The sequence below is a fragment of the Heloderma suspectum genome, chromosome 1 (assembly GCF_057233095.1).
Source record: "Heloderma suspectum isolate Gila_16-S chromosome 1, 16-S_ref, whole genome shotgun sequence".
NCBI classification, from domain to species: domain Eukaryota; kingdom Metazoa; phylum Chordata; class Lepidosauria; order Squamata; family Helodermatidae; genus Heloderma; species Heloderma suspectum.
The window spans coordinates 34,932,392-34,947,391 of record NC_139458.1 but is presented as its reverse complement, the minus strand read 5'-3'; the positions used below and the strand labels follow the sequence as shown (position 1 = coordinate 34,947,391).

The following is a 15,000-nucleotide window of genomic DNA, read 5'->3' as shown; positions in this document are numbered from 1 at the left end:
GACAAGAGGACAAAAGGCATCTAAAACAAATTTATTGAAAATATAAACTTCCAAAGATAAGCTTTCAGGCTGGAAACTCTCCAGCTTTACTGCAACCATTTAAATCCAAACATTCACAATTGCTAAACTTTAGAAACTATGTAGCAAGCAATGTTCTCTATGTAAAGGCATAGTTTGGAAGTTGTATTGAAAGTCATATTCTGCAGTGCTATTTAACCCATGGGCATCATACAACATTCTTTGCTGCTATGAAATGAAGAGCAAAGCTCACTGTCTTAAGATCTGATTGATACAGCAAGGCCCAGTTCCAACGTCTTGGAAATGAAGGGCAAAGCTCATAGGCTTACAATAAGGCCCAGTTTGGATGTAAAGATATGCATGAACATGGTTTAGCATGTTCAAGCAGCATGCTGATGCAGGTTGCCTGATCATTCCCGCTTGGCTGTTCCTACAAATGGAAGCGGCTAAACAAACCATGGACCATCCATCCATGGTTATGTGCAAACCAGGAACTCTTGGCTTGTCTCTCCTCAGAGAAGCCAAAGTCATAAGTCAACAACAAACCATTTCATGAGTTGATGGCTGGTTTTGTACAATGCTAACTGGCTCTTACTATGCAAAAATATGCCCAGCTGTAATTGAGTATACAATTTTGCTAAGTTAAAAAACACTTTTCGTTTTACTCAGCAATCTCTGTGCAACTAATACAGCCTTGAAAATCCAATGTGCAAATGACGCAAGTCATTGCTCAAGTTCAACATTTCATACCTTATGAAAAGATATTATTACCTACAAGACATTACCTGTCATGTTGCTGGAAGGACTAACATTGGGTTTGCCAATTCCTGTTGCTCCTAAAGGTTTCATGTCATGAACAGAGAGTTTCAATGGGGGAAGAGTTGGACGTGATTCTGTTTCAAGGAACTTCACAAATAGTTCTGAGAAAGACTGAAAAGGTACACGTTAAAATTAGACCAAGGGAAACAACCGTTTTGGAAATACATAATGCATATTTGGCTCATCAGTTCAAGATGGCTGGATGGTGATAAAAAGCATTAATACAAAAAATGGCTTGATGATGCAGAGCAATGCTAGTAATGTAAAATACTTACACTGTTGAAAATTGATTGATGGGTTGGTCTCAGAGGTGTATTGGGGACACTCTTTGAACCAGTGCCTCCTCCACCAAACCATCCTGTCACCCATCGAGTAACACCTTTTTGATCTTCTGACAGTAACTAGAGAGCAATTTAAACCAAAAGAAAAAGTTATAATCCACTCTCAGTCATCATCATCCGCATCCACTTTTTAGGGCTAGACCTTCACAAAATGACATACAAAGAGGAATTACACAAGATACAATTGGGCCCATCAGGTAAATATACCATTACGAAGAGGAAAACTGAAGGGAATTACACAAGCCATTCAGAAGCCAGCAAGGGAGCAGAATCTCTAGTGATAAAATTGTAGGGCTTTTTATCAACTATAAGCAGAATCAGAATAAATTATGCACCAGATAATGGAAATTGTATAATTTCTACAGAATTTAGATGGATGGTTGCTTCTTAGCACACACAGCCCTGCTTGTTGCACAATAGCTTACAAAATATCCTGTTCTATGATTAGAATTATATCAGGATACAAAAATAGGATGGTTGTGATCTTTTGTACTGACGAGAACTCTATTTCATTTTTACTAATGAACAACAAGTCAATGTTGGTTTATAACATTTAACCTGGGTAAGCAATACAGCAAGACCAAAACCTGTATATACTGAGAAAGCTAGTTTCAAACAGGCAATGATGAATAGGTTTGTAAGAGTTTTGTGACCAACAGCAATTAAGACAAGTTTCTTCCTTCATGAACACTTAGCAGAAAGTGACATATTTCCATGGATTTTATATTATTAAAATAAGGGCAACCATCACAAAATGCTTAGAAAACATACAGCTTGTTCCACTTAGAATGGACTGTCTGTCCATTGTGTCTAGCCCAGCAGAAGAAGAAACAAGGTAGTCTATTGACATTGCCTTAGAGAAAATATAGCCACATGAGAGATGAGAATTACCTGATTTAGTTCATCCTTTTTTATTCCCAGAATACTTCCCATTAGCCTTAGCACTTCATTGCGTTTATTCTTTGGAGTATGGAAATGCCCAATGAAAAGATTTCTCATTAAGACCCTACGAATGTGGAGACAAAAACAAAGATTGCAAATCTTCGGCTATTGAGCGGTATAGAAATGAAATGAAATAAATAAATAATAGAGGAAAGGGGTGAGGGGGAGCCACAAGGCAATTGTCTTGGCACGACTTTGCATCTCCCCCAATACTGTTTTTAAGTGGTAATCAATATAAATAATAATGTATAGGCAATACACTGTAAAAAAAGAAACATTTTCTAGATAAAGGGACTATAACTTGGAGGAATTTGGAAGTGAAGTCGACATTTTTTGGTAACAAAGGATCTAGATGAATGTGCTTCCCTAAACTACTCTGTGTTGGCACAGTGCATCTCTTCTACTCCTGCTCTTTACTTATGGCACACTATCATCTGTATCATGCAGAATTATCTGTAAACAGAGGGGATGACCTGTGGAGTGCAACTGGATTTGTGGATGAAAAATTCTGCTTTATGGCACAGGGTTGAGCTAGATTATCTACTATGTTCTCTACTATTTTATCTACTAGATTATCTATTATTTTATTCAGTCAGTCAATCAGTCAAGTTTGCATAAAATCAATAGTTATGAAGAAAAAGAACATGTTTTCTAGACCACGTTATTCTGAAGTAAGTTTCACTCATTTCAATAGGGCTTACTTCCAAAGAAATCTACAGAAACTCAGCCTTTACAGCCTGGTTTGAAGTGCCTAGTATGATGTCTTGCCTTGGTAGTTGGGTGGGCTTTTTCTTGTCAAGCTGACTCCTTCAAGATTAAGGTGAGGACCAGCAATGCAACCAATACACAAGAGAATTGTAACCGTCCATTTAATCCCTCCTCTCAGTCCTGTCGCCCAAGCAGGCGGAGTGGGAAATGGCAGGCTCCAATTTAAAAGGGAGAAAGAGTATACCAATTATAAAATGGGCTCAATTAGTTAGAGTCCATTTGTAATAATCACTTGGAAGGTCTTTAATTAATTGGTTTGATCAATTAAATATTGCAACCTTCATAAACACTATTTTAAAAATATTAAATGTCACAGCCACTAATTTAGCATAACAAGCTTATGCTACTTCTCAAAATAAAGTTTACATTCCAAAATAAACTCTTAAAAAATCACTCACTTGTCCACTTTTCCTTCTGTGCTGTTTATGAGGTTCATTAGCTTGTTTTGTGCATCTTCTAACATTTCTTGTTGGATTTCACCTACAGAAATAAATTTATTCAAATTCAAATTCTGGAGTTATTTCAGAGAAGGATGACACATGTGGAAAAAGCTTTACTAGAGTTAATACCTTTCAATTTCTGTTAAAACACCCGTCACATTACTCTGACATAGAGTGGAAAGCTAGCCAATGCACAGACAGTAGGATATAAATCCACAATGCAAGGGTAGGGAAGTCTTTCAACCTTGGTTAAATTAGACAAAGTTGAGAAAATAAAGTTTCCTAAACTTAGTAAACCCCACTGAACATACTAGGACCAACTAAACAAACGTAGGATTCCACTGGAAGAGTCCTTGTAAACATCAATATTCTTCGCCTCACTTGAGAGGCATCATTCAAAGATGGATTACAAAACTAAATAAAACTGAAAAGAAAGAGGCACTGAATGCATGAACAAGCATAAGAGAAATGTTTCCAAAGTGCAAAAGTAATGTATTCATTACCAACGCATTTCACAACTGAGTTCTTCAGGGACAATCTAAAAATACAAAAAATGCATATAAACATGTACTTTAAAACATTAAAACCCTAAATGTGTTTTAGAACACTAAAACACATTTACAAACACATTTTTTGTAAGAAACCATCAAATAAGGAACATGTCTGCTTGGAAAATTTTCCAGTTAAGAATAAAATACTGTTTTTACTATACTGAAAACCAATCTCATGAGAACTAAACTGAACTAATAAAATTCCTAGAAACTCCAGACTCAAATTTTCACAAAAGGAAAGAACAGTGACTTACAGACCTGGTTCGCATGTAATGACAACTCAGAGTATGGGTTATTTATTGCCTTACCCAGAGTTTACCCATGATTTGTCTGCCAGGCAATTATGCAAAGCCCAGGTTGTTTTTTTCAATTTCTTGGTTGCTTGATTCCCTCCTCCTTTGCCCGCCTACTCCCTGTATCCCAAACGCCTTCGAAGTGCTATAGTACTGGCATGTAGAGCGACCTGTTCTTTATTTTTTTTAACCACTCTTGCCTGCCACCTCTGTAGCCTAGTGAAACAACACATGAACAACCCATGGTTCTAGGTTGGTGCATAATGACAACCCATAGTTCAAACAACCCTCAGTTCACAACCCAACAACAAATCATGGGTTCTCTTCCTGGGTTATTTAACAACCCATAGTGAACTCATAGTTCTGGGTTCACATGTAATGACAACCCAGGATTCAACAACCCAAACTCAACCCATACTCTGGGTTGCTATTCCATGTGAACCAGGTCACTTTTACCAACAACCTACCAGGGAGATCTTTTGGGGCTTCCTCAGTTGGTAAATCAAGCTAAGTATGTGGATAACATAGCCTATCTTTACAGACCTTAAATGACTGCAGGTATGAATGGAAAATACCATTCCATCCAAAGGGGACTACTGTTCCTTTGGATTAATACTACCTCATTTTCTTATGATGTACAAACTGGGCTCAATCCTTACGACACTGAAATTTAAGAGTAGCCACTAGGAAACCCATAGCAATGGCAAACTCTCAAGGTCTAACACAGAACAGAAAAGACAAGGTCTCCAATAATAAATTCAAGATAAACACTCCAGGTGTAAGAAACCTAACAAAACTGCACTAGACTAGTTAAATATTTTAATACAAAATTTCTAATACTTAATGGTACAATGGTACTTAATCGTATATACTACATATACTACTACATGATGAAAAGTGTCCACATTGGTGATGTTCCATGAGCCTGGATATACCTTGAAATTTTTTAAAGCCATAATGGACCTTAAAAGACCCAGCCAAGATTAACAGCAAAGAGTTATTTTGCAGGGAGAGCAGATTAACTAATCTGGCTATTTTTCAGGTGGTTTTATTCATTTGGTAAAATCTTTCACAATAACCATTAAGTACAGGGTAACATATTTGATCTCATCATTTCATATTAAAAAGACTATGGACCACTTCATATGCAACCCCATTGTGTAGGCTGTAAATGTGTTGGGTTGAGAGTATGCCTTGTGGGAACCAGCCTTATGTATTGGAGACATCTACTAGTCTTGGAAACATACCAACGCATGGCAGCAACAAAAACCTGACTTCAAATATTTGAATTTGAGATTATTAAAGGTATAGTAGAACTTCCTTAAAAGTAATGATGCCCTTCCTGGAAGGAAGAAATGAAAAATTATTTGCGGTATCTTCCTTAATGTCTGTGGGATGCAAACTCAGTTTTGGGAATACAAAGAACAGCCTGAAATATATTTTTTGTTCTAAAAATAAGAATGCATGTGCATGATGATGTTTTGTTTATTTAAATAGGTGTGGCAATCTACACCCCAGGAAGAGGACAAAAATGCTGCTTTTCTACCCACAATTTTATAACTTTGACTGGAGATTCGTCATTTGAGAAGATAAAGATTTAAAAGAATCAGCAGCTATTTGGCAGTATTAAATAAGCCTTATTTCTGTGCAAGTAAATAAGAAATGTGATGCTTTTAAGCAAACAAGACATCTAACTATACAACAAAAATTGGGCAAGGCCACCCTTAAAGAATTTTAAGAAAATCAGACTGAAACAATGAACACAGCTGCCTTATTTTTTCATTAAATATAAAAGAAATTGTAAAAGGGAAAGCCATTAGAGTGTTAGACTAGGACTGGAGAGACCCAGGTTCAAATTCCTACTCAGCCATGAAGGTCTTTCTGGGAAACCTTGGGCCAGTCCTTTCAGCAAAACCCATCTCACAGGATTATTGTGAGGATAAAATAGGGTGGGAACCATGAACACCTAGAGATGTAACATTTCTGGAAATTTTGAGACCATGGGGGAAAAAAACATTTTTTTCCAGACCCCCCCCCCTTGAAATTTTTGGGAAAATTGAAAAATATGTAATACTTATTCAGTGCTCTTTACAGATGCAACGTAAACTTTGTTCCTTTAAGACAGCCTTTCCCAACCAGGTGCCCTCCAGATATTTTGGGCTTCAGCTCCCATAAGCCTCAGGCAACATGGCCGATGGTCAGGAATGCTGGGCACTGTACTCCAAAACATCCGGATGGCACCAGGTGGGGGGGGGGGGGGCTGCTTTAAGAACATAAAGCAGCTTTTCAGTTCCTAAAGTTATTTTATGTATAACTTAGTTTGCTCATAAAGTTATCATTAACACTATTAAAAATAAACTCAGGGAGCAATCCTATGTCTTCTAGACAGCATCTGGGGGACATGGGATTTTTTGGTTTCTTGGTTCTGTGCTCGAAGACAGGGCTCCGAGCTCCGAGCCAGGAAACAATGCTCCCCTCCCCTGGGTAACAATATTTAAGTACTTTGTCTTAAATTCTAAACGAAAATATTTTATAATCCAAAGCGGTTCAATTTTTCCAATTTCTCAGAAAAAATTCAAAAGCAGTTCTCGGGGAAAAAAAGCTTTTTTTGTAATTTTCCCAGTTTTTTTACAGGCCTTCACATCTCTATTCACACCACATTGAGCTCTTTGCAGGAAAGGCAGGATATAAGTGAAATGAGAAACAAAGGAATAGGTTGTCTTGTTAATGTATTATTTCCTTCTATAAAAGCATCAGGTTCAGTTTGATATAAAACATCTACAATTAACTACAAAGGTGGAATTCTAATCTAGTTGTATAACCAACAAGCATCTTCTCCCCCAACCTATTTTATTCAGCCATATAATCTGCTTTTGAAAAGGATATACTTAATGGGTATAAAAACAACAGAAGAGAGCTAAATTTCATCATGGACTTCTGTAGACTAGACATGCACAATATTCTCCGGCAATTTGTTAACCATTTAAGGAAATTAAAAAAACCTGCATCTGGTATGTCTTATGTTTTCCCATTAATATAATTTCTCCTGCCAAAAAAAATCCATTTAAAAAACCTTCAGGAGTTTGGTCCAACAAATCTGTGTCTGGGAATGTATCTGGCCACTGTTCAAAAGGACATTATATGTTTTCTTGTGTAAATAACATCTTTTGAATACAGTCTCCTTTATTTTAAAGGGGAAATAACTAGCTAAAGGCCTGTCATGTCTGATAGGAGGGGAGGAGAATTGCAATCCCATACACAATCCTACTCAACAACCCCTATCCACAATTCATGCCAAAAGTGTGCTCTAGAGAGAGGTTCTTATACTTTTTTTTTTTTACTATTCTTTTGGCACACTTGCCAAGATGTTGACCACCACTGCTGGGTTAACCACAATGAGAAACGGGGAGGAAAAATTCTTTTTCCAGTTCTACTCATCAATCCTCTCCACAAGTGGTGAAGCAAATCTCGCCCAGCAACAAATCCTACCCACTACAGTGACAACAGTCATAATGAAGAATGGGAGGAATTGAAGGTGGAGAGTTCTGTCCCCAGAGTTCTGTCTCCAGGCTTCCATCCATCACTGAAGCCATTGTCACAGACAGAGCCAGATTGGTTTTTCTGAAACTAGTCCTAGTCTCTGTTCACTCCAAACTAACCATGGCCTTCAGGCACAAAGAGAAATAGTAAGATCAGAAACATAATGCCCCTCTATTTTGGCAGGGTACATACAGTAGAGCATTTCCTCTTCCCTTGCTGCAGTGGCCCATTTCACTAAGTGGCTGGCTGGCAAGTTTTGCCTCTGTTGCACTATTGTCCTCCAGCTATAGTGCTTTATATTTCTCCCATAGGAATAAATGGCGGTAATCGAGTTATATGGTTGAAAATCATGGCATACACTCAAAGACACCACTGGGATAAGGGGCTAAACCTACTCACTGTCCTGGTAATCTCAGTTCCTGGAGTGAGCAACATGTCTTGCTCACCTCCCAAACTAAAGCCCATTTACTTTCTCTTACAGAGCTCAGTGGCACCAGTGAGAACAGCCAGTCCTTATCTGCATAACCCTGCTTAGTGTTCTAGTTCTTACTCATACTGAAGTCTGACAGAATGCTGGCAAAGTATGTCAGAGAGGGAATGCTGAAAACTGGCTACTTAGTATATAGTTATCCAGCTAAGCAGTATCACAAAGGGCAACCTAGAAGGTTAATGAGGGATGCCCTTTTTGTGGTTTTTGAATCCTAAATGTATATTATCTCATTTATAATCCAGTAGAATCTTGAAGCTTACTAAGAGGCAGATTTGTCCTACTATCAAGCCATCTCAGACTCTGGCAAATTACATGAATAATCCAAATTCCTAGTCATCCTAGCATGAACATGGACTCCTTCTCCTATATTAATATAGACGAGCAGCTAGACATTTGATCTGTCATTATTCGTTGCCTGGTCAAATAATGGTCAAGTATGTTTCAAGCATTCACTATAAAAAAGGATTTTGGTTTTCCCCCTCCATAATTTAATGTCTTGCTGGCTGCGGTATATGGTGCCCTTTAGTTCAACCAGCACCTTCAGTTCTTTCAACAGCTACTGTTTTTCTAGACCAATTCTTCACATGAGCTTTACAGAGCAGACAGCCAGATCACATAGAGGGTCTGTCTCAGATTCCTGCAGCAAGCATGATGGAGTTATTCTGCCCTATATATTACTGCTTACTTTGGCAGTGACCTTTGCCATGGATAATGCCTTGAGCTCCTGGTTGGAGATGGAGATGGCTGCAGGTATAGCCAGTGGCCTGTAAGAACAGCTTTGCTATGCTGCTACATTTGCCCCAACTGCTGCAAGGCAAACAGCTTACTTAGTTTAATTATGGTGTATTTTGGTAGCAAGAGCCCTCACTCCTGTCCTTGCTAACAAATTATACCATAATAAAATTAAGTAAGCTGCCACCTACATTGTGCTATCATTGAATATTTGACCTGTCAACTGACAATATTTGACCGGTTGACTGACCAGTTTGCCAACCCTAATATGGTGTACTGATTACAACAAGGCTATGTAAATTTAAAATAAGTTGTGCCTGCCAATTCCAACAGAGCAATTCAAAAGGGTAAAAAGGCCATGAACATGTAGCAAACTGAAACTTGTCTGGCTGCAGAATTCAGTGTATGCTTTGCGTGATATTATCCTATGAAAGTACAGAATGCAAACACAGCTGGAATTTAGAGCAACATTTATTAAATCAAGTCATAAACATCACAGCTTCTCATGTAGTGGCTGCTGATCTTCCTGAGTGATGGAGAAGGCAGGTGCAGAAGCCACCACTGGAAGACAAAGGAAAAGTCCTTTATCCTCCTTTGCTAAACATGACTCAGACATTGGATGGATCCTTAAAGATTGTGCATTGTTTCTGATTGACTGTAAGTTGCTTTGAATTTTCTTTTCTAACTAGTAAGCATGATTTTAAAAGTCTTTAACAAATTAAAGAGGTACTCCCCCATAAAGGGGACAGTAAATAACCAGACAACGTTACTGAGAGCAATCTGCATAAGATAGGAAGGCAGTCTGGCTTCTTTCTTGCTGTCTTCTCTACTGACAAAATTCCAATCTCAGATACTGGTTGAGATGGCCAACTTCAAATTTCAAGAACAAGATATATTTGGAGTGTTGCAATGGGGTCTAATTTTCACCAGCACTGAGCCATCAGCAACAGGGCAGGCTAAAAACTGAAACTAAAATAAATTGCTTAATGCTCTTACCCAACCGATCTAAGCATACTGGCAAACCCTACAGAACCTTCATCGCTCAGATCTATTATTGTGTCTCCATTCTGACCTTTGATATTTTCATATTATGGAGAGTTTATTCTTTGGACTGTGAGAGCCAGTGTGGTATAGTGGTTAGAGTGGTTAAAGTGTTGGACTGGGACTCGGAAATCTGGGTTCTAGTCTCCACTCAGCCATAAAGCTCACTTTGGGCCAGTCACTGTCTCTCAGCCTAACCTACCTCATAGGGTTGCTGTGAGGATAAAATGGAGAGGAGGAAGTCCATGTAAGGTGACTTGGGTTCCTTGCAAGGGGAAGAAGATGGAATATAAATGTAGTTTAAAAAATCCCTCATAGATACAGCAGCAGCCACTTCACAAGGCCCAGTTCACATACCTGAGGTGATTGCATTGGGGACTATCTCATGTGTTAACCAATGCTCAGTCATATACACAAGTGGTGTTACCATTAGGTTGCTGCCTGTCACTCAGAACCTTTCAGAAGAGCAGGCAACAGCAATTTCTACCAGCTGAAGCCTGGCAGGACACTGAGGGGAGATAGATAGACAGACAGATTTTGTAAATCCGATTTACCGCCACAGTCCAAAGAAATAATTCCCCATAGCATGAACATATCAAAGGTCAAATGGGGACACAATACCACATCTGAGTGATGAAGGTTCCATAGGGTTTGCCAGTATGCTTACATTAGCTGATGTTACTGATTTTTCACTCAAGAGACTTCAACATCATACCAAATGTCCACTATGAGAAGGGGCCATTAAGGCACATCTATGTTATAAATAATATTCCCATAAAAAGAACCTTAATTATGTTTCACTAAAATAGAAGCCCCTATTAATATGCTTGGACTGTTCTGTCAAGAGACCATTAATCTTAAATTGGCTTATGAAAAGTAAGGTGACCTACATAGCTGTTCCTTGTATATTTAATTTTAATTTCTGTCATACAGCAAAAACTATTATCTTTTAAAAAAATGTTTCTCCTGGCAAATCTTTCTGCTGTCTGGCCAAGATGTATGTTAAATAAAATAAATTACAACAGCATTTAATCAACACTCTGGAGTGCTTAATCCAAAAAAAGGGGGCTACGTTGTAAGCGAGCACACTGTGCCACAGGGGTAGGCAACCTGGTGCCCTCCAATTGTATTGGACTACAACTCCTATAAGCCCCAGCCAGCATGGCCAATGGTCAGAGAATATGGGAGTTGCAGTTCAACACATCTGGAGGGCTTACTCTTGCTGCAAAATATATTTACTGTTTATATGGCACAGACTTTCAGGACAATGCCTTAACTTACAATTCCCATGCGCATTGGTGCATAAGTGCCGTACGTCTTTGCTTTAACATAGTGTTTTTTAAAAATAATTCATGTAATCACATGAGCCTTCTCAGGAGTGGAAAGGAACAAAACTCCACTTCATTGTGACTCTATAATACTTAGCATTTATACTATGATTTACGGTACTGAAAGCACTTCATACATATTACCTCAGTAATCTTTACAACCCTGTAAGGTAGGGCATTTTAATTTTAATCCCCATGTTTTTCCTGTTTTTATTGTCCTCATAGTTTGCACAATAGTTTAAAAAGAGTACTGGACATATTGTTGTTCACTCTGAGATGGAGGCTAAAGCTGAGTCAAAGAAACTTATTACAACAGTGAACTATACTCCAGAGTTGTCATCAAAGAATGTGTATCATCAAGTGAATGTAGGAGAGATAGCAAAACAGATGTAGAGCAGATCACTAAAGAAAAGTGAGCCAAGCCAGAGTGTGCAAATCAGGAAGTCATGGCAGCTCCTCAGCCTCCCTCCTTCCCCCCCCTGCATGCACACACACAGACACAGATGCATGCCTTAGGCAAATATCCAGACACAGCAGTTCACCTTCCCTCATCTACAAATACACATTGCTCCAGCTTGCTTATTCTGGCAATGGCCATTCTCCTTTTGGAAAGGAGGTTCCATCAGGGTAGCTTCAGTCTTCCAGTCAGACATGAGTTACCCCACTTGCATTTAGTTAAATGACCAATTTAAAAATGGAGACTTTGAAATCTACTAACATCAGTACATTATTATATTGGATGCAAAAGGTGCTGTGTGTGAACCTTCCACTTGTGCAAGGTGCCCCCCCTTCAACTGATTCCCCCTCCCACTGCACCCCCTGAGCCCCATCTCATGCCACATAGAGGGGCAGAAGGGGCTGCAGTGGAAAGGAAGGGCCAGATAGTCCTATTGCACAGGTGAAAACCTGGATTCAACCCAATGGATTTTACCAAATCAACTAAAGGCAACTGCAATATCCTTGAATTTTGACATAATCAATTCAAGCTGTCCCAATGGGACAGATATGTTTTGGGTGGGCACAAATATGGTTGCAACATAGGACATCTGCCTTTCACTGCAACATTTTTAAACTGCTTTAACTCAGCTAGTATTCATGAAGAATTTTAAAAATTTGGTCAGATGATACATCTCAAAAGGTTGACTGACCCATGCCAAATTTCCTACAGGGAGAATAAATTGTCTTGATTTCATGAAGAATGTTCATGAGTTATGATACAGTGCTGGGGAAACGATTCACCCTAACTACAGAGCTGCTTCTGTAGTTCTGTAATAAAAACCAGATGCTGCCTGGAAAAATTGTAAGAATCCATGAGGGAGGACATTTCAGGTTGAATCCAATGATGTCCTTCCATCATTGGATACTGAAACTGAAACTCAATCCAAACAAGACTGAGATGCTGTTGGTGGGTGGTTCTTCTGACCGGATGGAGGGTGCTCAACTTGTTCTGGATGAGGCTGCACTCCCCCTGAAGGAGCAGATTCATAGCTGCTCTGTATGTTTGCACTGGCTGCCTGTATGTTTCCGAGCCCGATTCAAGGTGCTGGTTTTAACCTATGAAGCCTTACATGGCTTGGGACCACAATACCTGATGGAGCGCCTCTCCCGACACGAACCTACCTGTATACTATGCTCAACACCTAAGGCCCTCCTCCGGCTGCCTACACAGAGGGAAGCTTGGAGGACGGCGACAAGGGAAAGGGCCTTTTCAGTGGTAGCTCCCAAATTATGGGAGATTGGAATGATCTCCCTGAGGCCTGCCTGGTGCCAACATTGTTATCTTTCGGCGCCAGGTTAAGTCCTTTCTCTTCTCCCAGGCATTCGGCAGCATATGATAAGTTTTATTCGATCCTGGAATGTCTTATGGTTATGGCTGTTTGCTTTTGAGATTGTTTGTTTGAAGTTGTTTTAGATATGTTTCTTTTGTGTATATTGACTGTTCATGTGTTTTTTATGTAAATGGTTCTTAATCTCTCTATATTGTATTTTTAATGTTTTTAATCTTTGTAAAGCACCCAGAGAGCTCCAGCTATTGGGAGGTAAAGAAATGTAAATAACAACAACAACAAGTGCAACAGACTCCATTGGCAGATCCAATTTCCCCTCTACCCTGCAGCTCCCCGCACACCCCTCTGGAGCAGATTTGGGGGACATGCAGGGGGCTGGATGGGTGAGGAGAGGAAGGGAACCTTGCATTGTGCAAGAGGTATTATGTTGGATTTAGTCCTTCATTTTCTATTACTATATTCAGCACATTATGTGATCACTGAAGTACACTGGCATAATTCAACTAAAAAGAACAATTTGTTTGCAAAACAAATTACAGAATCCTGTTACCTTGCTTCTTAAGCCCCTCGATTTGCTCCTCCTTGAGATCCAGCTGTTCTGTTAGTCTTGATGCAGAATCTAGCGCTGCATTTGCTTCCTCTAACCTTTCCTGCAAGATAAGGTAGATTATTATAGCAACAATTCGCTGTGATAATGTAGCTATCAATATAGCAAGAAGCAAGACTCAGTTTAAAATCTCTCCTGTTTCAGCCAACTGAACTACAAAGACAAGTTAGTTCAAATATTTTATAGGTAGGCCCTAAAGGAAAGTATTCAGTGTCATGATCACATGATATTCCATCCCAAATACTTGCCTTCATTTTTTATTCTTATCAGTGTGCCAGGATCATTCAGTGACCTGGTTTGGACGACATGACAATCATGGGTCTGCTGTAGGGTTATTTGAGGGTTATCTAACCCTCAAATAACTCCTGCTAGCTGGGTCTGAATGTCATAACTCTCGGTCAGAGGTTCATATTCATATATGGCATGTGCCGCAGTTCCTCCAGGGTTAATTAATCCACAATCAGCTATTGTGTCGTGTGAACAAGCCCAGTCTCCTGTTCCCCACATCACACTCCACTCCATCGCATCTTTCTGCCATTGCTGTGGTTTTTTGCCAAGACAATTTCAACAAAAAAATAAGGCTGCATTATAGAACCATCTCAACCTACCTGCAATAAAACCATTTTATCTTCTAGCTGCTCTGCTTTTTTCTTCCATTCCGCAGACTGCCTTTGGTGTTTCTGTAGCTCAGCTGAATACATGGCTTTCTCTTCTAAAAATAAAATATGTACGTTTGACTTACTGGCTTTATTTTAAAAAAAGGGACTTCAGTTATTAAAATATTTGAGAGAATAACTCATTTGAAAGATTTCACTACCAAGATAAGATTTTTTAGATTTATATTTTTAGATAAACAGATGTCCATGGCAATCTTCACATTATAGATGGGGGAGTTAACTTACCCCTTTGAAATTGCTCTAGCACCATCTGCAGGTTGGTCAGAGACAAAGCATATTGTTTCACTTGGTCTTGCGAAATTGTTAGCTGAAGCACAGTTTCGTCTCTCTGCTGTGTAACAAGGTTCAATTGTTCTTGCAAGGATTCCACCTGCATACTAGCCTGATGGCTTCAAGTAAAATATATACAATCAATCAGCCAGGTTATAAAAAATACTCACTTTTGCAGTCTTTGGACTCTAGATAATTGGCAGCTGACAACTCAGTTTCAAAATATAACATGAAAACAGCTGCTGTAGATATTCTTTCCAGGAAGGATAGTTTAAACTTTTTAAAAGTTAAAAATGCTAATCAACTCCCTGGCAGAGAAGAAAAGACTGCTGTTCAAAAAACAAATCATTTTATTC

General features: G+C 39.0%; 1 protein-coding gene across 2 annotated transcripts in view; it reads right to left on the bottom strand.

Moving 5' to 3' along the window:
• The window catches only part of TRIP11 (thyroid hormone receptor interactor 11), a 69,211-nt gene that overhangs the window by 10,387 nt on the left and 43,824 nt on the right, over nt 1–15,000 (bottom strand). For both annotated transcript variants that reach the window (XM_084840579.1, XM_084840589.1), the window contains 7 exons: nt 14,600–14,763; nt 14,306–14,409; nt 13,641–13,740; nt 3,287–3,368; nt 2,070–2,184; nt 1,113–1,238; nt 804–948 (listed from right to left, as the gene is read on the bottom strand). In XM_084840579.1, coding sequence (XP_084696705.1) covers nt 804–948; nt 1,113–1,238; nt 2,070–2,184; nt 3,287–3,368; nt 13,641–13,740; nt 14,306–14,409; nt 14,600–14,763 — 836 coding nt within the window. The remainder of the gene's footprint in view (nt 1–803; nt 949–1,112; nt 1,239–2,069; nt 2,185–3,286; nt 3,369–13,640; nt 13,741–14,305; nt 14,410–14,599; nt 14,764–15,000) is intronic.